This window comes from Phalaenopsis equestris, unplaced genomic scaffold (genome assembly GCF_001263595.1).
Source record: "Phalaenopsis equestris unplaced genomic scaffold, ASM126359v1 Scaffold000002, whole genome shotgun sequence".
Classification (NCBI taxonomy): domain Eukaryota; kingdom Viridiplantae; phylum Streptophyta; class Magnoliopsida; order Asparagales; family Orchidaceae; genus Phalaenopsis; species Phalaenopsis equestris.
In genome coordinates, this window is record NW_018164444.1 from 80925130 (window position 1) to 80951138 (window position 26009).

General features: G+C 36.0%; 2 protein-coding genes across 2 annotated transcripts in view; one reads left to right on the top strand and one right to left on the bottom strand.

The window, feature by feature from the left end:
- Positions 1-3347, top strand: part of LOC110020519 — a 4159-nt gene extending 812 nt beyond the window's left edge. The window contains exons 3-5 of the mRNA XM_020718654.1: positions 32-1865; positions 2078-2225; positions 2415-3347. Coding sequence (XP_020574313.1) covers positions 32-1865; positions 2078-2225; positions 2415-3040 — 2608 coding nt within the window. The 3' untranslated portion in view covers positions 3041-3347. The remainder of the gene's footprint in view (positions 1-31; positions 1866-2077; positions 2226-2414) is intronic.
- A 258-nt stretch (positions 3348-3605) lies between these two features.
- The window catches only part of LOC110027552 (succinate dehydrogenase [ubiquinone] flavoprotein subunit, mitochondrial), a 35196-nt gene continuing 12792 nt past the window's right edge, over positions 3606-26009 (bottom strand). Inside the window, exons 7-17 of the mRNA XM_020729042.1 lie at positions 10918-11003; positions 10745-10837; positions 10583-10646; positions 10188-10331; positions 9777-9964; positions 9518-9692; positions 9257-9427; positions 9038-9107; positions 8836-8956; positions 8714-8751; positions 3606-4063 (exon numbers count right to left, since the gene is read on the bottom strand). Of these exons, the coding sequence (XP_020584701.1) occupies positions 3961-4063; positions 8714-8751; positions 8836-8956; positions 9038-9107; positions 9257-9427; positions 9518-9692; positions 9777-9964; positions 10188-10331; positions 10583-10646; positions 10745-10837; positions 10918-11003 (1253 nt within the window). The 3' untranslated portion in view covers positions 3606-3960. The remainder of the gene's footprint in view (positions 4064-8713; positions 8752-8835; positions 8957-9037; positions 9108-9256; positions 9428-9517; positions 9693-9776; positions 9965-10187; positions 10332-10582; positions 10647-10744; positions 10838-10917; positions 11004-26009) is intronic.

Below are 26009 nucleotides of genomic sequence, written 5' to 3' on the forward strand. Positions count from 1 at the left end.
AAGAGGAAGAAGATGAGTCGCACCGAGGAAGCCAGCGGACGGCGGGGAGCAGGACCAAGTTTTCTTTTATCAGAGAGCGCCGCGGTGCCGGAGTTTCGGAGCCAAAGAAAAAGTCTGCATCTGAAGATGAAAAGTCGAGGTATTTGGGGTCGAACTCCAATGGCAATTCATCCAAAAGTTCCATACAGTTCATTTCGCATGTCAGATCTATAAGCGGTGGCTCAGGTTTCAAGTCTGATGCTCCAGCTGTGAGACATGGAAGTCAGGAATTGGTAAGACTGTCAACTAATGGAGTTTCTTCTATTTCAAAATACAAGGACGATGAAAAGGTTAGGATACCAAATATCATAGCAAAACTAATGGGCTTAGAAGAGCTTCCAGCACCAAAAGAAGCAAAGAGCAACGAAATGCGGAAAGCTCCACAGTTGAAAGAGATGAGCAGCAAGTTGGTGGAAATTGATAAAGATTTCAACATGAAGGAGGTTACTGTGATAGCTAACTCTACGAAAAAAATGCTAAATCCTGATGCACAAGAAAGAGGAATGAATGATATAGTAAGGAACAACTCAAGAAATTCAAAAATCTCGCAAAATTCAAGTCCAGCATCACAAGATTCACTGAAGAAATGCATCGGAAATAGCGCGCAGATGGATGTGAACAACATAGATCACAGAAGTGAATTTACAATTACAAAGCAACAAATGAAAGGAAGAAATGAGCATATTACTCCGGCAGTTGGGAATTCTTTTACAGATCACAGGAATGATAAAGGGGTTAGAAAAAAGGATGAAACAGTAAGCAGAGAGGAAAAAACAGCTAGAAAGCAACCAAGGACTGATAAAATTTCGCAGATTGGTTCTTCAGTTAAGATTGAAAACTCAGATCACGAACAGAAATGCAATATGGCGATTTCAGATGCAAAATATGACAATGTTGGGAAGATGGAAATGATTCAGGTAGAGGACGGGTCGGTTTTAAAGCAACAAAGAAAAGCCCAAACGATATCTGTTGTTTCTAATCAATCTCACAATGAAAGATACAGCGAGCAGATGCAACATCTTCAAGTCCTGCAAACTGGAGAAAGAATTAAAGAAACTAATGCTGAAAAGAAGTCTGGTACAAAAGGTGAGTTGCAGCCCTCCACAGCAAATAAAAAACTCATCAAGAAGTCAAAGGACATTGAGAAACATCCTAATGAGATGAGGGCAAAGAAACAGTCCGGTAAAGGTGTCGATTCAAATAAAAATGATTTAATGAGTAAAACTGGCAGGCAATCGAGAAAAGAAAATCTAAAGATCATTTCTGATGGAGCAAATATAAGGAACAAAAACACTCAGAACCATTATAGAGGAAATAATTTGAATGAACAAAGCCTGTATAAAAGATTGCCATTGAACAGCGATACAGGACTGGAAAAGAGGGCCAGAACCTCAATGAAAGCAATAGTCATGAAGAAACCTACACAGATTCAATCAGTACAAAAAGTAAATATCCTAAAGGTAACAGAACAAGACATCTATAGGAGAAGCTTGGTAGAAGTAACCTTACAAAAGAAATCTCTGGACGTAAGTCAGGCCATGGAACAGAGAAGTTCCATTTTAGAAGAACTAGAGTACAGATGGAAGGAAAGAAATAAGAAAGTGGAAGGAGTGGATAGAGATTCTGACACAAGCCTGGAACTCAACATGCGGCAAAATATTGAAATTAGTTTAGTAAATCTTCCAGAAGACGATGGCAACAAGGAAATCACCATTTGGAATCCTATTTCAGGAGATGATACAAAAGCTTGCACTTGCAGCAGCCCTCTCACCAGAGATACAACCATCGAAGCCAAAATGGATCAGTCAATACAAGAAGAAATAAATGTAAGTAGATTTCACATTAACCAATTTTGCGAGCACTTCAACAGTTCAAGCACCTATAATGTAGAAAATGTTTGGTTGATAACCAAATTTAAACTTCAGCGTTAGTGGACGGAAGGTAAATACACACAATGAAAAAATATCAATCTAAATAAATTAAAAAAAGAACCTTTCATTAGCACTTAACAAATGCTGATGAAGGTGGAATGTTGCAGGTGAAAGCTGAAAAGGAAAATAGTGGTTATCAGGTTCCAGAAAGGTCTGGCATCACCATGACAGATTTTGTAGACAAGTGTTCCCAAGAAGACCCCACACAGAAATTTCAAGAAATACGATCCAGCTATACAGAAAACGGAGAAGAAGGTATCAAATCCCTCTCTCTCTCTCTTCCTCCCTCTCTCACACACACACACACGCATGCGCGCACGTGCGCTCACACAAATGTATTTTTTACAGAAAACACCAAAAATATAGTTAATTTCACATCCAAAGAACTGACAAGAATAGCACCAAGATGAATAACTTGAATGTTGTGAATTTCAATATTTACAGATTATAGCAGATCAATGCAACTCAACAGCAGTAAATCTATAATACATGAGGATCCAACAATGGTGGATGCAGATCAGCAAGCGGTACTTACAAAAGATGAAGGCGCCCTCAAGAAAATGCTCATAACCAGCCAAAACTTCCTGAGTGCAGCACAATCACTTTTCCAAGTTAACATTCCTGTTGAACTACTTCAAGCAACTACAGCTGAAAGTTCAGATAAAGACGCCAGATTTATCATTGATTGCGGATATGAATTGCTAGGAAGAAAAGGCAAAAGAGAAGAGCTAAGTTGCTTTTCCAGGAAAGGGTCTCTCGCACCTTTGAAGAGAAAAAATTTAGACATATTAATCAAAGAGGTGAATGCTGATCTCGAAAGCTTGAAGTACCAAATTAATGGTGAGGGGTGTGATGATGATCTTGCAATCTGCCTCAACAAGATGATAGAGAAAGACATCCAGAACTGGCATCCAGACATTAACTGTTTATGGGATTTTGGTTGGGGCAGCAACACATTTGTCTGCTTGGAAAAAAATGAAATAGTAATGGATGTGGAAAAATCTGTGTTAAATGGGCTACTAAACGAATTAAGTAGGGATTTACTAAATGTAAGCATCAGCATAGTCTGAAAATAGTTTATTAAAATATAATGTTAAAAGAACATTGATTTTTGGAGAATCTTAGTTAAGAGTTTTGTACGACGTCTCTTCAATGGGATGTTTATAAAGAATACATGTGAGGTATGGGTATGCTAAGCTAGGGTTAGTGAGAAGTAAAGAGGCTGAGAGTTATGAATGAAGGAGAAGCCTAGAATTTCAAACAAGGGTGGAAGCTGGCAGTTTCAACTTGGAGAAGCCTTGAATTTGAATTTGGGAGAGAGCCTTGAAATCTTCATTGTGTGGCCCGTCCAAGAATTTAGTTTGCATGATTTGGCCGGTTAAGGTAACTTGCATGATTTGGCCGGTTAAGGTAGCTTGCATGGCCTGAATTAAAGGAGCTTGCAAGGCCATTTTTGTACGAATTGAATCTTCTTAGCACAACCTAGTTCCAAATAACAACTCTTTGCAACTAAGTTCTCTGGAAATATAATTGCAACAGTGAAAATAAAATAAAATACAATAATTATTTAACAACATTAAGATGGACATTAAAACTAAAATCTTGATGTATTGCATTACTTTTACTGCAGTAAAGTTGGGAAATATGAATTATACCAATAAAAATGAAGCAATATGGCTCCATCGACATTGTCACTTGCATATAAATCAAAATATTACGTGAGAAAGCGCGCCTAGCAGTTAATACATTTTATGCAATAAATAACTGCTTAACAAGGCAGGCTACACTTTATTTAGCCAGGAAACCTTATCTATCAAAATACAAGTTCTATTGTTTCCATGGCATCAAGATACAGGGATACCATTTCAGTAGCACTTCCGATTATTTTCCTTCAGGAGAAAATTCAAATTGATATAATTTTATTTGAACCCCAAAAGGCTCAAGTTATCATAGATATTCAAATCAACATCCAAGGGAAAAAAGTGATGTCTCAATAAACACGTGCTTTTGGTGGGAATGGTTCAATTTCATCATCCAGAGTATTCATATGGACAGGTCTATATGCCAGTCGAACTTTTTCATTCTCCCAGTATCTGTAGAACAGGAAAAAAAAACATCTTGACTGAGAAGCAAAAACTGGTAACACTTCTAAAAGAGAGAAATAGACAGATATATAGACAAAAAGTGAAGGTAACACTTCTTGAAATATTAAGTGCAACTTAATGATAATTGTTCGTGCGAACAATTAAATCTGAACAATTTCATGTCTTGTACATGCTTCGTGAGGCAATCTTTAGCTCAAATTCCAAGCCTCAAAATTCACACGAGAGCTTTAAAAATTATGTAAAAATAAATGGTTGCATAGGCTCCAACAAATGGGTTAAGACACTTAAACTTAAAGTCAGATAATGCTACATAGAATAAAAGGGAGATACATTTAAATTTGTAATGCCTTGAAAGATGTGCAGTTTCTCTAAAAAACATGAAATTATTTAAAAAACTTTCAACTCCTCAAAAACCAAAACTCAAACTCTACACATGTACGTTTTACAAGCCATTTTAAAATCTAATCCATTTTCATAAGGATTAGAAATGACAAGACTGCCACTCGATTATAATTATTTATGCAACGAATCTGAAGCAGTCATGATTAAAACGATAGTTTTTAAATTAGTACTCTTGGTGCAATCACATAGAGTTCCAACCAAATGCTCAATCGTGAAACTAATAAAATTTACTACCTCTTCTGAAGGCTATTCGCTTCAAAAATACAAATCTTCAATACAATACCTAAAACATGCATTTACGACTTCCAAACCATGGATCTGATTCTCTACTAGCAAGCAAGCAAAGTCAATAAAGTCCAAAAGAATAAAATGATACCGTTAAAATATCCTAATGATGGCTATGTTCCTAACGAATTTCAACTAAAAGAGATCTTAATCAAAATACTTATGAACTGTAAAGCAAGTTCCATGAAGCTCAAACAAGAAAATTCAAAAGATTGTAAATTCAAAAATAATCAAGTGTGATTTGCCGTTCCTAAGCTTATAACAATAATTCATCTACTCTTTGTAATAACTTGTCAATTGTGACAAATTTAAGAAAGCCTGAACTCACAAATAGTCAATGTCACATAAGACATAGCTCTATGATCAATTATAAAGATTACACACCACTATCAATGTAGTGCATGTCCTCTGATTATGTGATTTTGTCGTCTAATGACACCACAAAAAAATACAGTTATGAGTCTATGACTGAATAGTTCCTTATAAAATGACATTATTAAATTTCTGTCATGGTTAAAACTCACAAGTTCAACAAAAGCCTAGTGTTCCTGAGTAGTAAATTACAGAGTGCACCTAATAAAGCATGAAACTACTATCATCTGAGGTCAAATTAAAATTGTCCCGTCAAGCAAATATCCATCCAAGATATACAAGATCATCTCAAATGATGCGATCAAGTTAAATTGACTACCTTTGTTGTCTAACTAAATTCCAGGACAACTTGGGACAATAGAATTGCGAGATTTTGATTGGTGTCATTCTCACCACAAACTACTCCAAGCTTAAGACAATAAATTTTCTTAATACCTAAAACCAAACTGTTAAATAGGTGCTTAGTATCTCTCATATAGAATTAATCAAGAGTCTCTCACGTTATTACGGGGAATAATTGACCATATAAAGTGGTATCCATGAGAAACTTAAAGTTGAATCTAACTTCTCACGAAATAAAAATAAATTCTTAGGATATATTATCTAAAACAAAATATCTTCTAACAATTTAACCCAAAACTCAAATGCTCTTCGAAGAGTTGAATGCAAATTTTTAAGCTCATTGTATCCATCTCACTAGGGTCACTTAATGAATAATAATAATAATAAAATCAAGAAAAAATTTAAAACATTTCAACATTATGGTTGACACTTGCTTTTAGTACAATATCTAAAGTCTTGAAAATTGACAATGCCACAGAAAATTTCAAATCAATCTAAAGAAGATTATCTCCTACATCAAGAAATTATCAACCAAATCTTATGTGACAATACTGCTAAGAAAATAAGGTTTCTAAAAAGAAAACTAGACAATAATTAAAGGTGGCTGTTATCTACAAATATTTCCAATCATCTATCCGAAGAAGTACCCAATAGCTACATATCTCATTTATAAAATACCCAAAGAGTACTTCAATTTAAAACCTTTAATCACATAATTTTAAATTTGTTTCCCAAGGACTAAATAATTTATTTGCTCCCTTGAAAATATTATGGCATTCAAACTTCATTCATAATCATTCTCAACAGTAGAGCAAATTAAACCCTAAATATAATAAGGATATCTTTATCAGATACTCTTTCATCCAAAAAATGTACAATAGTTATTCTCTAGAACTTAGAAAAATTATAACTCCACAAAGGTAAACTATCTTAAATGCTAACCCTACTACTCCAAACCCAAAAATGAAGAAAACTTAAGAACAAGAATTTTCAAAGTGAAACTTATTCTATTGTCAAAACCATGAACAATTAGCATTCCTCCCCCTCATTCAGCTAAGTAAGTCTCATTAAAGCCAAAAAATCCACCAAATCAGCACATCTAACATACCTTCACTAGAACCGTAAACTACTGTATCACCTTGTCAATGCGCACAACCTATACATTATGAGAATCATGTCTAAATTAGGAGGGAGGAACAATTAACATATCACGAGCACATCAAAGAACCCGAGTCCAATACAAGGACTAAACAAATTAAAATAAATCTATACATGATGAAATTGATTTCCATTATCCTACTGCCTTAAGAAAAGGCTGAGGGTATGAGCTAAACACCCGATTTATGATTTCATAATTTACAAAAACTTTTATTTAGATTTTATGTTTTTTATCACTTCTAATAAAAACTAGATTGTAAACAATGCTCAAGAAGTCTCAAATCTACCTAGGGAAAAGTTGTAATGAAAGAATTCCATGCTTAGAAAAGAATGGCAAGATAAAATTTTTTGAATTTCCACTAAAAAAAATTAATTAGATGCAAATGAATCTTTAGCATCCAATGTAAGCCCTACTTGTCATAAAAAGTTACACCCAATCATATGGTATTGAGTATTAAGAATATTTCTCTCCTAATGCTAACAAGTTTTCCATTCTCTAGCAATAAGTTTGAACTTACCTACACATTAACTTAACATTAAGAATTCATTTTAAATGAGGAATTTGAGGAAAAAGTATATAAGGAAATATCACCTTAAATTAAAAAAATCATAAAAACACCTTTGCATACTTCAAATAAACTCTATATAGCCCTAAAAAATACTTCTTATTTTGGTTTGATGAAATCTTTAGCGCTATAAAAAAACCACGCTAATCACACTCTCTTTAGTAAAACTTCAAGGAAGAGCTAATCATATTTAAATAATTTCTAGCAAAAGAATTTAAGATAAAAATACTTAAAAAATCAAATGTGCTTTCTTGGTATGTAAGTGTCACCATCAAAATATGGTATTTTTATTTCTCCAATGAAGTATATTCTTGATCTACTTTAAGATAGAACAATGATACAAGCCTGCAAAAACTCCAATGGAGCCAACAATAAAATTGGAATCGCCACTCAAACAATTCACATTGAAAGTAGATATCAATGCATTATGGGCAAATTAATCCACCTCTCTCTTACCCAGCTTGATATTATATTCCATGTTAGTGTTGTAAGCCTATACATCAATAACTCCACTCAGATCACATGAAAGTGTTAACAACATTCTAAGATACCTCAAAATGACTCCAAGAAAATGTATGGCATATATAAATTCATTCAACAAGGAAATCAAAATTTCCACAAAAATTGACTAAGCTAAAGATGCTTCAAATTAAAGATCCGACTTTGACTACCATACTTAAACATAGGAAAACTTGGTTGCATGAAAATGTAGAAAAAAAATTGTGGTGATAAGAAACAACACTGAAAAATGAGAACACAACAAAGGCACTTGGCATTTATAAACAAATGTGGTTAAAAAGATTTTAGATTAAAATATCCAAGTTGAAAACTCTCTCAAATCGTACTGTGACAAATAAGCTACCATAAATATTGCAAAGAATCAAATCCATCGTGACAGGGCTAGACAAATTGAGATAGAATGATGTTTCATCTCCCAAATACATAAAAATGTAATAGGCCAACTAAATTATGTTCTCACACGTTGTCGAACTAAAATATTCTCCCCAAAGTTTTTGCCCATAATGAGTTTTGATAACCTAATCAATAAGCTAAGCATGATCAATACATACAAGCCAGCTTGAAAGGAAGCATTGAAAAAATCCTTAATCCATACTCGATAATTTTCGGTCTATAACAAACTAGCAATTTGTGGATATAAGGTTTTAATTATCATAATCCAACATCCATGCACAGCACCTTTTCATCTACAACAATTCAACAGTCTAGAGCAAAAGCTTTCAACCTATAACAATCTAAATATTTGTAGACAGCAATATTCAGTGTCTACTATATAATATATTTAAATTTCATAATAAAAAATTGATTTCAAGGTTTGCTCCTTTCCTAGATAGTTATTTATCCACCTATTTATGTATAGCTTCATTTCTCATTTTTTTATACATAGCAAGATAATAAAATGCAATCATAAAAACTCTCATTTCTACTCTTCACTCTTCTAATTCTAATTTTCAAGAGAAACATATGATGATAAAAAGAGGGTAGGAAAGCATACCCAAGTGAATGCTTCATCCAGTTCTCATCATCTCTTTTCTGCAAGAAAAAAAAAGAAAAACGGCATTCAGCAAAATACAATAAAATATATTAATGATATATTTTAAATTAAGAAAATCTCACAGTAAAATCTTCACGAGCATGAGCTCCTCTACTTTCTTTCCGTGCTTCAGCAGAATGCATGGTTATACAGGCATTAATCAAAAGATTTTCTAACTCGAGAGTTTCTATCAGATCAGAGTTCCTGCAAGCAAGAAAATCAGGGTTACAAATGATGCTTGAAATGGTCAGGGAAAGGGAACAAAAAGTGAATGAGAATACGCACCATATCAGGGTTCGATCACTAACTTTAACATCATGAAAACTCTCCCACGCTTTGTCAATCAAGTTGCAACCTAGTTCAAGGAATAATAACCATTTGCTTAAATTACTAGAAGTAAAAAAACCAAAAGCAATGAATAAAATGGCGTTTGAAAGTATAGCCATTGAGAAATAAATTCATAAGAGGAAGCAGTACAAGAAAGGATTTCCCTGTTAGGTTTACCTTCTTCCAACGTCTCCTGAGTTCTAAATACAGCGGCATTATTTTGCATTACCCTTTGCATATTGAGACGAATTTTTGAGGTTGGTAAGGAGCCATTGGAATTTCTAAGTTTATCAAGCCAAGCAATTGTCCTCTCCCCAGCATCCTTTTCAAGAGGTTTTTGCTTCTCACCTGCCATACCACAAATCAATATATGCAGCATTTTAATTACAGATTTCCATGTTTACAAGTTTTCAAAGAGAAAAAAACAAAGCGATCTACCTGGCTTGTGAATCTCTGCAACTCTATTTGCACAAGCTCTGCCAAATACAACAATGTCTAGAAGCGAATTGGCACCAAGGCGATTTGCTCCATGAACTGATGCACAGGCTGCCTCACCCGCAGCCATTAGACCAGGAACTACTGCGTCTGGATCACTACCTTCAATGTGAATTACCTGAAGAGAATGAAATTGAACGGAAAATTAATGACTAATTCACACTGGGTTATCATAATGAACTAAAGCATGAGTCAAATGTACCTCGCCATGGTAGTTTGTGGGGATTCCACCCATATTATAGTGTACTGTGGGTAGCACAGGGATAGGCTCCTTGGTGACGTCAACTCCAGCAAAAATTGCAGCAGTCTCTGATATCCCAGGAAGCCTTTCCTTGAGCACCTCTGGAGGTAGGTGATTCAGGTGTAGATAAATGTGATCCTTTAGTGGTCCTGACACATATCCAGAAGAAACAGCCAGAAAACAACAGCTTAAAGCTCAACAGAAATATGATAAAGCTACAAAATAAAATAAATATATCTTCAGACACAATTAACAGGAGACTACATATTGGGAGGTCACATCATATGTACTGTAACAGTTATAGAAATCTTCCAGAAGAGTTTTAAAAATGAATGAATTTCAGCTAAAAAACAATCTCAGCCTAACTCTTACCAACACCACGACCTTCTCGAATTTCCATAGTCATAGATCTTGAAACTACATCCCTTGAAGCAAGATCCTTTGCAGTAGGAGCATAACGTTCCATGAAACGTTCACCTTCACTGTTCCTAAGAATGCCACCTTCACCACGAGATCCTAAAGGATACAAGAAAACATACCATGAAGATGCCAATTAATGAAAGGGATAAGCACAGTAAAATATGCCACAACAAACCATTTGGTTGAATGATCTCTGAAGTAGAGGACTAAAGTTCAATTCATTGCTCAAAAAATAATAAACATGAAGTTGAAAAATTGGATGCTAACCAGTAGAGAAAAAGAACACATAGTCACTGAAAAAAAAAAAGCTATGCCACATGGACTAAGAAACCTAGATGAATAATAACCTTCAGTAATCAAACAGCCTGCACCATAAATGCCAGTAGGATGGAACTGTACAAACTCAAGATCCTGCATGATTACTAAAGAATAATTAGTTTAAGTACATAGAATACAGAATGATCCCAATCTGGTGCAATAATTTTTTTAGTTTGAAGTTGCATATGAACCTCAAGAGGTAAACCAGCACGAGCAACCATAGCATTACCATCTCCAGTGCATGTATGAGCAGAGGTCGCAGAAAAGTAAGCTCTTCCATAGCCCTAATAAAATCATATAAAGTGATATTGCTTTATACATCACAGAATAACAAAAAAAATTACAAATTAAAACACATGTTTACCCCAGTGGCTAAAATTGTGGATTTGGCACAGAAACGATGAAGCGTTCCATCCTCCATGTTGAGTGCAATCACCCCTTGACAGGACCCTATAGTATAGTAGAGCAATTTCAAAATGAAAAAGTAAGGCAAAAAGTTAACAGTGAAAGAGATTTCATGTATAGAACGATTAAAAAAGAAGGAGAATATGAAGACAAGCTCAGTAATACAAAGAAGGAACGGAAAGGCAGACAATGTTTCACAGCTATCTTGAAAACCTTGTACAGTTCCCATAACCAAACTTATCAGTCCCAAATGTCTATGTCAACAAAAGGAGAGCTATGATATATGGCAAATACATATACCTAAAAGGTTATGTTGTACAATTGGGTAGATTCAATATGGAAGCACGTATCCCTACTGACTCAAGCCCACTCGGCCTATTAATCTACTTGATTGGGTGACCAAGATCAATCCTCCGTCACCTCTTCATTTCCAAAAGCAAAATTAGGAGATTTGCAAAAAATTAGAGAAGAATTAGTTGAAGCAAAAAAAAAATGTCATGAATGTGCAGATTATAGTGGCCACAAGAACACCATCAGAAGAGTCGTCGTTGACATTGTGCCAACTACTGTTGAGGCCATCATCTTCTCTTTACTCGTCTCCTTCGCTTTAGTTTTTTCTACTTCGCAATCAACACATTGTTATTGCATATCCCAATAAGGGAAGCTTTTGTTTGAAAATTCATCGAAAGAGTTTTGTAACCAACTTCCATGTGTTCCCTCTTCAATATTTGGAACAGCAATAAAGGTAAACCCAAAATCTCTATTTTTGTTAAATTATGTAGAAACCTTGTCAGACATTAACATTAGAATCATCAACCAAATCTTTTTTTATTAATTGCTTTAAAGCTTAAGTTGAACATGGAATAAGTAAATACTACTGGGACAGGAGTTAGGGTGGTAAAACTTGATTTTCCTAGTGTCCCCCACATTAAAAAAAAAAAATCTAGATCTACTATTGATTGTACTTATATCTTTGCTGATGCAAAACCTTCCAAAAAAGAGAAATAGCTAAACACAAAAATATAATTAGCCTAATTTGAACTAAAATAACTCAAACAGCTAACAGTGTAAACTGTAAGAACCAGAAAAAGAGCAATGGAAAGCCCAACAAAAACTACTAAGCTAGATACCCAACTAACTTGCATGAATTATGAGAAATAACTTGGGAGACACCATAATATTAAAAATTAAAAAGAAACAAAAAAAATCAATTTTACATGATAAACAAACAAAATAATTCTCAACACGTATACGAAAATAATATAATTGAAAAAACAGCATGGAAGGCAAGAAATAGGTACTGATAACTGAAATGCAAATCAGTTAAATAAAAAATAACCAACAATAAAATGTAATTTTCTGAAATTAAACAAAAAGATCAAGCCAAATACACCCGACCCATGAAAGCTTTTAGGCGTTTTTCTGTATTGAACACAAGGTTGTAGTTGCACCAAACGTGGGACAAAGGAGCAGACACTTTGGAGCAGATACCAGTGGATAGGCAAAAATAAGACGGTAGTAAACTTCAAACAAAGGTGAAGGAAAACAAGAAATATGAACGGAACGGATTATTGTATTAAAGTTTGAGGGCACAAGCTCAAGTTAATGCAGACCTTCAGGGATTGCAAGTACCCCTCATTGGACCTCGGCATAACGCTCCCTGTCTACTCATTAATAATGGCTTATCAAATTTATTTTAATAAAAAAATAAAAAAAATATTTGGAGCTCCAAATCTAATGTCAGCATATAAAGAAAAGACTTGTGTTTAGCATCAATCGTTATACTAGCATGTCTTTTGAGCCTCGCAATTATTTTTCTAGAGTTGTGAAACAGATCATGTAATTGACCATGCATTATTACATGACCAGAGTGAGATATGTTCACGGTTGCATCTTGTGATAATAAACATGATAGGATTCTTATGAAGTCGCCGATCTCAGTATTAAATCTGGAACAGAATGTAAAATATGTTTCTTAGATTGTATCTTTTAAATTCAGCATAAGGAAGAAAAACAAAAAAAAGGAGATTAAAAGAGAGAGAGAGAGAGAGGGAGAGAGAAAAGAAAGGTCAAACAATTTTAATCACTAGCCGAATTGATAAAACTCCGTGCATAATTTACAGATCACAAGCAACCTACAGATGGAAGAAGAACATGCCAATCTCAGATTGACACGGAGGGGGACATGCTTCCACGAACAAATGTGATGTGAGAAGTCCCGCGACGTAAGTGGGTCCTGATTTTTACCTAAACCAAACCTAAAGCCGGCTGGTCCTCTTGGGCCTCTTGTTATCCTCTTATTCTATATTTGCTTTTCTAATGTTTTAGGTTTAGTTTTTTTGGCGCGAATTTGTTTAGGACAGCCGTTGGCGTCCATTTCTCCCTTCGAGGGTTGTATTCAAGGGCGGTGCTCTAGTTATATCTTACTCCTAAGGTGATGATTATCCTTCCTCTAACCTTCCGCAACATTCCCGCATCGATCCCTGCCACCCCTTCCCTACTTAAACTGCCGGAATAGCTGTTTTTGTTGTTGTTTCCTGCAGTTCCACCCTCCCTTCTTGCTGCTACCCAACACAGCTGGCCTCCACCCTCCCCGACCATCCGGCCTACTTCCTTCGCTGCCGCCGGACAGAACTGCCTTCCCAGCCTTCCTTCTGACTTGCCGCCTCCTCGACTGCATCATATCCTGCGGCCTCTGCATCCCCGCTCGCTGCCCCTTGCTGCAGTACCCTTTCCCCGCACTGTCATCACCCGGTACAGCTAACCTGCTGCTCTCTGACCTCTCCCATCAGCCCTACATGATTGCCAACCCAAAAACAGCCCTCCATACACCCCTACTTGTTGCAACCGCCACCCTCCCACACACTTCCTGCAATTCCAGCCACCTAACACCCCTTTCCAATCCTTCCGCCCAACCACCAACATCCCAGGATCGGACCCCGGTGTGAGTTTAAGTATCCTGTTGTTGTATTTTCCTTTTCAAGTATGTTTTGTTGTAACTGTCTATTTGTTTTCAGTACTAATATTTGTTTTTCTTCGTATTATTTGGGATAAATCTGGTATCACGGACTCGACAATTCGACAGATAGAAGGATGGAAGTAAATCTTAATATGGGTGTAGATTTTGGGAATTTAGCAGGATAATCTTATAGATATAAGAGGGGAGGTATAAGTACAGATTACATGACTCCTAACATAAGAAGAATATAAATAGGAAAGATATAAATATAGGAAATACATAAAGGAGGAAGGAAATATTTAGAACAGGAAATATAGGAAATGAAAATAAATCAATGTCAATAACTTCTAACACTCTCCCTTAAGTTAAAGCCTAGATGTCAATCATATTCAACTTGTATTTAAACTTGTCAAACAACGACAGAGGAAGATTCTTCGTGAGAATATATGCTAGTTGGTCAGTGGCACTAATGAATGGAACACAAATTTCCTCGGAATTAAGATTCTCCTTAATAAAAAAAAGGTCAACCATCACATGCTTGGTATGATCACTTAGACCATACTATGGGCAATGTTGATATCGGCTTTATTGACACAAAATAGTTGTAGAGGAAGAGAGACGGGCATATGCAACTCCTGCAGCATGATGCGCAACCAAAGGGCTTCACATACTCCAAAAGACATAAACTAAAACTCAGCTTCAGCACTGCTTTGAGCAACCACAAACAGTTTTTTTTTTCTTTTTTTTTCATGTCCCAAGGTTTTTCCAGACAATGGATAAATAAACTGAGATAGATAGCGGACCATGGACGGACCCAGCTCAGTCGTCATCTGTATAAAATGCAACAGAGGGAGAGATGTGAAGAGAAAACAACAAACCTGAACTTGATGTGTCTTTCAAGTAGTGGAGGATCAATGTACAATGGTGAGGTGGAGCTCATAGGGATCATGTATGGACTGACTGACAAATACCAACAACATGACAAATGTGAGGGCGTGTGTGGGCTAGGTAAATGAATTTCCTCACTAGAAGTTGGTGGTGTGTCTTGTTCACCGGAACTGCATTAGAAACGTCAGCCAACATTTTAGTAGGTTCCATTGGAATAGTTGTCGGTTTGCAAAGAAGTTGCTTCGTCTAAGTCAGTAAACATGTCCCATATTTGTGTTGGGAAAGGCTAATACCCTGAGAGAACAGATCTACTTCCATACCTAGGAAACACCAGAGAGAACCCAAGTCCTTCATCTCAAAGGATGCGGTCAAGATGCTTTTGAGAGATTCCAAGGTCGGATGATCATCACCTGTGAAAATGATGTCGCCGACATAGACAATGAGGAAGGCAATATGGCCATCGGATGAGTGGCAGAAAAGCATCGTGTGATCATATTGGGCCTGAGAGAAACCATGGCCCACAACAACTTATGTAAACTTGTCGAACCAGGCTCGGGGGATTGTTTCAATCCATAAATAGATTTGGGCATTCTACACACTTGTCAACAGGAAGAGGTTGAGTCAGAGCCTGGTAGGAGAGACATATACACCTCTGCGAGATCGTCGTTAAGGAAAGCATTCTTGGCATCTAGTTCGAGCCAAACCAGATTCACAACAAGTGATAACAGAACCTGAATGATGTTCAGTTTAGCTATCAGAGCGAACGTTTCCTCATAGCCCACTTTATAGGTTTGCAAATAGCCTTTGGCAACCAACCTTGTCTTGTTGCGTTCAAAAGACCCATCGTAGTTAAAGTTGGTGTCGCAAATACACCGGCAACCCCCTGCTTTTTTTCCACAAGGAAGATCAACAACATATCAGGTATGGTTTCATCGATGGGCGTTCATCTCGTCCATGACAGTCGCCTTCCAAGAAGGGTCAGAAAATGATGCCTCGATAGTGGATGGAAGACAATGCTGCGTCAAAAAAGTGGCAAATGCTTTGTACATCGGTGATAAGCTGTGGAAAGAGGCGTATTTTGTCATTGGATAAAGAGAGCATATTTGATTGCATGCCTTAATGGGAGAATTCTACTCATTCAGAGAGAGAGTGATCCCCGTAGGTTCAGAGAGTGTCATTTCGGGAATGAAAACCTAAGCGGATTCCAAGAGCTGCAGCGAGGCAATGGGCTCACGATTAGGGGCATTGTGACAAGTTTCACCCAAGGGTTTGGTGCGTCGAGTGTAGACACGTAGAGTGGACGAAGGAGAAGTTGGACTAGTTGGTGGATCCAATGGGACAGAGGGTTCCTCGGATTCAGTGGCAATAGGAGTAGGTAAAATATCCAATGGAGTTAGAAAATGAACAAAGTCCAAACATTCCAACTCCCCCTCACTCAATACAATGTTAGCGTACACTTTCAAAAAAAGGAAATGTCAACACTTACATAAAGTTTGTTGGTCGTAGGATCAAACACTAATAGCATTTTTGAGTGGCAGATACATTTGATTGAACGATGATCGAGTTTACTATGAATTGGGTTAGTGTTCCGAACAAAGGCGGTGCATCCAAATATTTTGGGGTCTAATATGAAAAAGAATTGATTGGTAGGAAACACGACATCAAGACGAAGGGGTCCGAAAGTTTTAATTTTTTGTGAAGACCCTATTGATGAGATATGTGACAGTAAGAATGCGTCAATCCAAAAACATTTCAAGACATTATATTAAAACATAATGGAGCTAGCAACTTCAAGAAAGTGTCGGTTTTCATGCTCGGTTATCCCATTTTGTTGAGGGGTATCCGTACAAGATCTATGATGGAGGATGACCTTACTACCAAGAATCATCTCAATATAGGTTAAAATATTCATGATTATTGTCGGTCTAAACGATCTGAATAGTGATTTTAAATTGGGTCAAAATGAATGAGGGAAAAATTTTTAAGGTGATTGTCACTTTAGATTTGTTTTTTAATATATAAACCCAAGTCATTCGGGTGTGATCATCAATCAAGGTTAGGAACCATCGTTTATTGGTGTAGCTCGGAGTTTAAGAGAGTTACACTCTGGAGATTAAGCATCTCTTATGACAGCATTATAAGATTGGTCGCATAAAGAAAGGGTGTAGGAGACTACACGAAAAACCCGCATAATGGAAACATGGGCTAGGGACAAAAGGCCAATACAACAAAACCCATGTTGCTACCACTTTTGAAAAGTTGACCGACCCTAGCCATTTCACCAAGGAATAGTTGGAGGTGTTGAAGAAATTACTTTCAAGCACAATTGAGTGGCTTGCCAATTTAATGGTATAGCAAGGCATTATGTCCTCTTACCTCTTTACAATGGAACATTTCGACCTTAGGTAATAAATTTAAATGATTCTGGTCACATGATAGGAGATATTCATGCTCTCACCAACTAACAAAAGTTCGTCGACTCCAAAGTTTTCAAACTTGCCAATAGATCTCTGATGTGGGACGCTCCCTCTACTTCATCGCGTCGGGCCGACACGACTTGAAGCAAGCTGGTCCAGCCATTCACGCTGAACTGGACAGGTCCTTGCGATTAAAATGCCGATCCATTTTATTCGCTTGCCCTACTCCATCCCGCATTGCATGCTCCACTTGCCTACTCCCCCCGTGCCCTAATCTTAGGCCTCTTCCTAGATGTTGTTACGCATCTTTATCCTCCTAGCCATTGCAAACCTTCCATTTCTCACATCTTTCCATTTCGAGATCCTACCTTTGTTATCTTACTTCCCTCCTCTATTAATGCATGTTGATTTCAACAGTTTTTTTCCTTGTGATTTCTGATTTCAGGTGTTGTCCCTGATATTTCCCTCTATTCGAGGGTTATATCCTTTGACGGCATGGTGATACGGTTGTATCCTGCCAAGTTGGTGTGTATCCCCACTCCATTCCTCCTTCCAATATCATCCTCCTTCCACTTCCGCACTTCCACGACTCCCCGAGACGCTGTCTTTCATTCTTGCGATGTCTCCAGTTTGCCGCAACACTTCCAATTACCAAGCAGTCCTCTGTCAGGAGCAATCCTCCCTCCTGCGCCCCTTACAGCTAGCAGTCAATACTTCAGAACCTTCCCCGGCCACTTGCAGTCACATTCCAACACCACTCCAGTCACTGCAGGTCTCCCCAACAAATGTGCAACCGCTGCTAACTACTTATCCGCTGCCTCAGTGACTTTTCAACCGCCCGTCAACACTGTCCAAGGTTGTTTATGATATGTTCTTAAGCCTATTTTCTGCAATCACTATTTTGTTTTATTGTTTGTATGTTTGTTTAATTGTCTAGGTATCCATGTTTGTTGTTTTTGAGTTCTTGTTGGTTAGTAAGCGCCCTTGTACTCGTCTTTTACAATTTCAGCAATAAAAATTAGTCGTGGTTTGGGTTAACTCCGGTAACAATCTCACTACAGGATTATTAGGAAATAAGAAGTGAAAGTCTCCAAAAAAAATCAGCTCTCTTATGTGTTATATGTTTCCAAATTAGATTGTAAATTATGACTTATGATCAATTAGCAATTTTCCTCATAATTTAAACTGTGATACTAAATTTTATTCTGAAACTTGTGAATTTGGGGAAAGTGATCGATAATGTTGAATTGCAACAAGGTCTATACCTACTCAAGAAAAGTGATTCTCTAAACACATAAGTGTCTTATTCACCATCATCTTCCCATATGCTTGAGTCCATTATGTTTGATTCTACTGAAAGTCAAATTCTATTATGACATTGTCGTGCGGATCATTTCAATTTTCATTATGTTACAATGTTACACATTCATCCTTTTATTAATAAAAAACTAGAGTTTTATCAATGTGAATCATGTCAATTGGCTAAACATATTCATCATATATATCCTCTATCCTAGTATAAATCATCACATCTTTTTTTTTATCATCCACAGTGACATTTAGGGGCAATCAAATTTGAAAACAATCAATGTAGCCCAATGGTTCGTCTTCTTTATTGATAACCACACTAGAACCAGTTGGATATTCCTCATGAGGAAAAATCTAAAGCTGCACAAATCTTTCAATCCTTCAATAACTTAATTTTCCTCAATTTCAATGCAAAATTCATATTCTCAAAATTGATAATGCAAAGGAAAACTTCAATTATATCATTGGATCGTACCTTGCAAAGAAAAGAATTATCCATTTGACCTTCTGTGTTAAAACCTCACAATAACATAGGATTATCGAGAGAAAAAATAGACACCACCTTCAGATATCTAGGTCTATAATATTTTCTCATAATGTCTCAAAAACCTTCTAGGGAGATGTCATGCTCACAGCCACCTACCTCATTAATAGAATGTCAAGCAAGATCCTTAGATCCCCTCTCGATATTGTGATGGAAAAATACCCTCATGTCAGAGCATTCTCATCCAATATTCCTCTAAATTTTTTTTGGTTCTCTTTCGTTCAAATACATCAACCAAACCGCACAAAGCTAACCTAAAATCAATCAAATGTATCTTTCTTAAGCATGCTTCTAACAAAAAGGGGTACACATGTTATTCTCTCAATGCAAAAAGAAAATATTATAACATTATGGATGTTAACAGTTTTGAAAACCAAACTTATTACCCAAAATTTGATATTTAGAGGTAGAGTCTGGATGAATATTAGACTTGGGACACTACTTTGGATAGTCACACTGATCAAAAGTCATCACAATTCCACTTCCGAACACTACTATGAAAACCCACAAAAATCTAGAGTCATCACAACTTCTCCTCCTTCCTTCTAACTCCCTTGTCTCCCAAATTCCACCAATTGAGAAAATCCAACATGAGATTGACAACAAAAACTTTATGTGGACAATATGCAACCACAAGACTATTCACAACCAAACCCGAATTCAAAAATCTCTGGAATTCCAAGGGACATGGCATCCAGTGGAGAAGCAGAAAAATTGCACAAATTATATTATCCAGGATTATGTTGTCTATAGAAAGTTATCATTAACTTATAAATGGTGTAGATACCCAGTTTATTCATAAAACACTTCAAATTTTGGGATGAAAAAAGATGAAGCGGAAACCCAACTACTTGATCTAAATGGCACATAAAACTTTCCAATGCTTCCTCCGGATAAAAGACTTATTGGGTGCAAATGAGTGTTCAATGTCACATACAAAGTACATGGGAGTATTGAGAGGTTTAAGGCTATGTTGATGGCTAAAGGTTTCACTTAGTCATAAGGGATAGACTATCAAGAGACATTTGCTCCAGTGGGCAAATTAAGCAATGTAAGAGTTCTTCGTTACTTGGCAGTGAACAAAGAATTTGAATTAGATCAACTTGATATAAAAAATGTGTTTCTGAAATGATATTTTGAGGAAGAAGTGTATATGAAAATCCCACTAGTACTGGAAAGTGATTCAAATAAACATCTGATTTGTAAACAAAGAAAGTCACTTTATAGCCTCAGAAAATCTTCAAGGGCTTATTTTGACAGGTTTACCAAAGCTATGAAATATAATGGATACATCCAACGTCAACTGGATCATGCACTATTCATAAAGTATACACAGAGAGGTAAGAAGGTTATACTCATTGTTTGTGCAAATTGTATGATCCTTACAAGTGATGATGAAAAGGAGATTGTGAAAATCAAGGAGGTTCTTGCCATTAAATTTGAAATTAAGGATCAAAGAGCGATGATACACTTCTTGGCCATAGAAGTAACTAAGTTCAAGATGGGTATTGTGATATTCCAAGGAAAGAATATCCTAGACCTAATAAAAAAGATAAGAATATTGGAATGCAAACATGTTGAGAATCCTATGGATTTCAACAAAAATTTTACATTCAGGGGAGACAAGACACTAGTAGAAAAAGGTAGATGCTAGATATTTATGGGTAAGTTTATCTACCTATCACACTAAACCTGATATTATTTACTTTATCAGCAACATATGAATAGCCTGAATGAAGAATATGTGATGATGGTTTATAGAATATTGAGGTTTCTTAAAAAGTAGCAGAGAGTTAATGTTTATGAAATCAGATAACGGGGAGGTAAACATTTACACTGATGCTAATTGGACACAAGAACTCACGAACAAAAAGTCCACTTTTGGGTATTGTTCTTATGTCTAGAGAAGTATTGTCACATGGAGGAGCAACAAACAAGTAGTGGTCTCTATAAGTAGTGTCGAATCTGAGTATCGGGCGCTTGTTTTGAGAATTTGTAAAGGAATATGGAACCAAAGGTTACTAAGTGAGTTGTGATGCTCCACGATCAATCAAATAAAGATAATATGTTATAGCCAAGTCATTTTTAGTATTGCAAAGAATCATGTGAATCAGACAGAACCAAACACATTAAAATTAATAGTCATTTTATCTCTGAAGGATCCATGTAGGCATTATTTACTTAATCTACATTCCAACTCATCTTCAAGTCGTTGATATTTCACTAAATCTCTAGCTCCATGCAGCTTCACTGATTTGAATACCAAGTTGACCTTTTACAGCATTTATGACCCCGCTTGAGTGGAAGTAGAATTCTGAGTTTCCAATCTTAGCATTATTCTCATTTATTCTTTTTTTTTATTGTCGTGTTTCTCTCCATCTTGAGTTAGTTTATCTTTAATAAGTTACAATTGATCTAATTAAATTTGTACTAGTCATTCCTTATTATATAAGGATAAGAGTTGCAATTTGATAATTGATAAGATAATATTATTTTTCTCCTCCCTTCTTCAATATCAATTGATTTTCACACAAATTCAACTTATTTTGTTTCCTAACATGCGTCATCAATAGAAAGTCGTTGTTTTGTTCGATTTTATTGTGAATTTTAAATGTTTATTTTTTTAGTTGTTTACATTAAAGTTTGCATTTCCACTAAAAAAAATTATAAAAATTGCGGATAATTAGCTTCTGTAAATTGAATAAAATCTCATAGCACTTATTTTCATTAGGAAATCATACATAAAAAACCTCTCTTGCCCAAATTAATAATCCAAACGTATACAAGAAGCCTTTCTTTACCAAAAACCGAGTTAAGAGCAGATGTTAAGTGTGTATCCTCAGCAGAGGTAGAGTATGTACCAAAAACTGAAAAATAGAAGTAAAATAAATTGAATAACTTTTAATCGTGACTAAATTATCTTTAAGAATAATTTATAATCGTAAAATGGATCCAATACACTCCTTATTAGCAATCAAAAGACCTGATGGAACATGAAAACCTCTGCGTACTAGAATACACATGCATTTAAATTCAGATTTAAAATCAAAACACAGAATATATAAAAAATCCACTTGTAGAGAGACTGATACAAAGGAAAGGCTGGGCAAAATGTTAATGATGGAATAATGCACCTAATGAATCCGGATGGCAGAAAATACAATGATAGTAGAAAAGAAAGTTTATTTCAAGCTCACCAATACTGATCACTTGCATTTATCCATAGCAAATCAACAAGAAGATAAAGGGGAAATTTCATGGTCATCATAGAGGCTACTTGCATTTTACTACAATATAAACAAAACGGAAAGGCAGGAAAACTGAGAATAGATATGAATGAAGAGGCACTCTGGAAGAGTGAACAATAATGACAACTTTGCTATCCAAAATCTGATATATTTTCTCGAATAGGTTTTTTAGCAAAATAAGAAATGCAAAGCAATGACGATCATTTATTAAATTAGCCATGATCCACATATATTGACATTAATGTCAAACCAAATGCTCTCAAAAAATGTGTTTTTTTTTTTTTCAATTTAGACTAGCCCCAAAACTAGCAATGTGACAGATTCATGCCACGAAACTAAACTAGCATGTAATTGGTACCACTCTAGGGTTCTTAGAAGGCATTTGGGAGGCAGATTTAGCAACGCGGTGGTTGTGGGAATATGGGTGGTCAATGACGTTTAGAGGGGGATAGATGAAATTCGACAGCAGTCTAGACCGAAATCAGCGAGGCAGACTAGAAAACGGCTCGCTACAACCGGCGAGGAGATACACCATCTATTCCTGAACAAGCTATAGGCAAACCAATTACAAAAAGAATAGAATACAACACTTCTTTAGGCAGAAATCAGAGAATATAATATCCTAAACACATAAAATCAGGCAAAAGTATGAAAAAATAGAAAGTAACAATATAGAAATAGTCCCCTTTCAAAATTTTAGTTAATGAAAAATCAATCCTTTATTGGCAATAGGGAAAAAGAATTCTCTGATTCAGTGTAGAACAAGAAGGAATACAATCCTTTATCGGCAATGCCAAAGCTGGAACTGTACATAGATGGATATTTTCACAAGCCAAGCCTTGAGTCATTAAGTCTGAACTTGTTTCTCCCACTCCTCGTACTTGGTTGGATGCTTGTGATAAACAAATCATTCTAAAGAAACTATGAAATTTATGGTATGTCAGAACACTCACAGTGGCAATCTATGTAGCACGGACATGACACGACAAGACACGATATGGGGACAAGGCATAATTGAGAAAATATAACACAATACTTCATGGACATGTTTTCATATTTAAATAATTATCAATATAAAAAAATATATTATACTTATTTTTTATTAAAGACTTCACAAAATAAAATATGCAAGTATAAAATATAACTATAAATTTATCTCGTATTATAAATGCATATGCTTATACACATTGATTTAGAAAATTAGGTATATAATGTTTCAAAAGAATTGGTTCAATTTATCTACTAAAATTTAAAATATCCTACGATTATACATTGCTTAATTAATTAAGTTAAAAATTAACTTTTAGAATTTTCAATGGAAGCATCGCAATGTTCATAGGGTATTTGGATCAATTTCAGCGAATAGTTTTGACTCCTGCTCAAATTGCGTCAAAAAAACATAATGGCTTCCGCTTTAGCTTCAATGAACAAAAGAAAACTACAATGCTCAGTTTCAAAAAATATAGGATGGACGTTTGACGCTCAACTTTGACGAACAAAGAGGGAACTATTTAGCTCGGCTTTGATGAATGTTGGACTTATCTTCGATGCATGAATTTAACAAATATTAGCTTTTGATAACTATTAGAGAGAATTTTGACACGACGAGAGAGGAGGTCACATCAAATATGAGGTATAATTAAAGCTATACATTCATTCATAATTTTCTATTTTTAGTGTCCCATTTTATACCCAAATCATGTTGAACTCATTTTTGATGTGGTGTTAAGGCGGGTCACGGACGTGTTCGGGCCATAAAAAATTCAAACACATACTTTATAGTGCAATACAAGTATCAAAGGCACATCAGACAAGCGTCGGGGCGTGTCGGACAAGTGTCGAGGTGTGTCGGGCAAATTTGGGTGTCTTATATGTGTCCGACACGATGCCACCCACTTTTAGAAGTGTCGGTGCTACATAGGTGGCAATCACTTATGAGATATTTGATAACTCTCTCAAGAGAGGCCGCCCCTTTTATGATATTGGTTGTTTGGAATCACTACCTTTTAGGACAAAAAAGCTAGTTATGGTGTCTCTCGCACAAGCTTAATTGAAGGACCGCCCGAATCACTAGCACTTTGTCTCATCGGCTGGAAGCTAATACTCTTCCCCGACATCTTTACTCTCTTCTACGTCACTATTCATTTCTTTACTTCATTCTCAATGAAAAAAATTATCATGCTTGGAAAATTGAATGCAAAGTGTCAAAAACTATGGCGCTTGAAGTGTTTCCTGGTTGAGACGGATTTAAGAATCCTAGTGTTGTACTCTTATGACAGATGATTGTATCATATTTTAAAGGTGATATAGACCTAATATTGTCGTGTTGTCTCTCCACCTTCAAGGCTAAAATATGAACATCCTATAAAGTACAATAGTGTCGTAATTGTACCATGTTGCCAATGACTTGTCTCAATCCCCCTAGATATCGGTATTCTCATTGGGCTTCACTAGCTCACACTTCAACATAAGCAGTTCAAACTAAGATATTTTCTCCTCTAATGAAAATTTTTTTTGTTGTAAGTGATGAAGTCTCAACAACGCGTCCTATCTATAATGTGCTAATAGATATTTGCATTGTATCTCTTGTTTTATCTTAAACATGTGATATTGACTTTTTTTTCCCATAGTCAAAGACGATTCAAATTCTCCCACTATAAAGAAGTATTCTTTCATGACTTAATAGCAATTAGTTTGACCTTTCTATTGGGTGGAATGTTTGTATACTCAAATAGATTATACATTGTCTGAAGCTACTAGACAAACTCATTATGATCCATGTGACTATCAAAATCCGACAAATCAACCTTCACTCCAAGATCATGGTTTCTCACCTGATATTCATGACAAATCATTGGAGTAAAGGTTCTTCGTCACGAAAAATTTCTTGATGGAAGGGGTTCGCTTACTCCTATAAATCTATAAGTCACTATTATGGTTATAGGTGATATTTCTGAGTCGCCTCCTCTCAAAGTTGGCAACTTTGTTGTAATTGAAGGATCTCACGCTGCATATCCTCTCAAAGGTTGGTCAATTCTTAGGGTTTTGGTGGTTGGAATCGGGGTGGATTTGTGGTGGAGGTAGGAAGATTGTGTATGAAAATTTAGGATTTGTGGTGGAGATAGGAAGATTGGCGTTTGAAAATTTATGGAGATGGTCAAAGCTTTAGGTTATGCAGAATTTAGATTTAGCCATACGAATGGCAATTCCCAAAAAATTTGAGAATTGTCGGGCTCTGATACTAAATAACGTCTTTCTAAGGCCGCAAAAAGGTATTTGAGAACCAGATTTAGGGCCCATTTGGGACCTTGTTGCATCGAGTTGAACTCGAAAAAGGAAGGGGGAGGATGCGGTTCGCGACTGGAACTCCTTTGTGAAGAGCCTTTGACGTCGCCACCCCTTCAGATTTTCGGGTAATCCCACTCCATATCCTCACATATACCCTTGGCACTCCTCCTTTCTCACCCATATCGCTAATGATGAAGCCTGGTTTAGCTCCCTCCTTCCGTTCGAGGCCGATGAATTTTTGCAACCTTTCGGTGAAGTTTTCTCCTTTATGATTTTTTTTTAACTTCATTCACTGCCTACCTTTGTGTTTCTTGTTTCCTTTGTGAAAATTTTGGTGTTCTAGACGTATTGCATATGTTTTGATGCAAAGCTAAGATTTGCAAGATATATTAGTTAGCA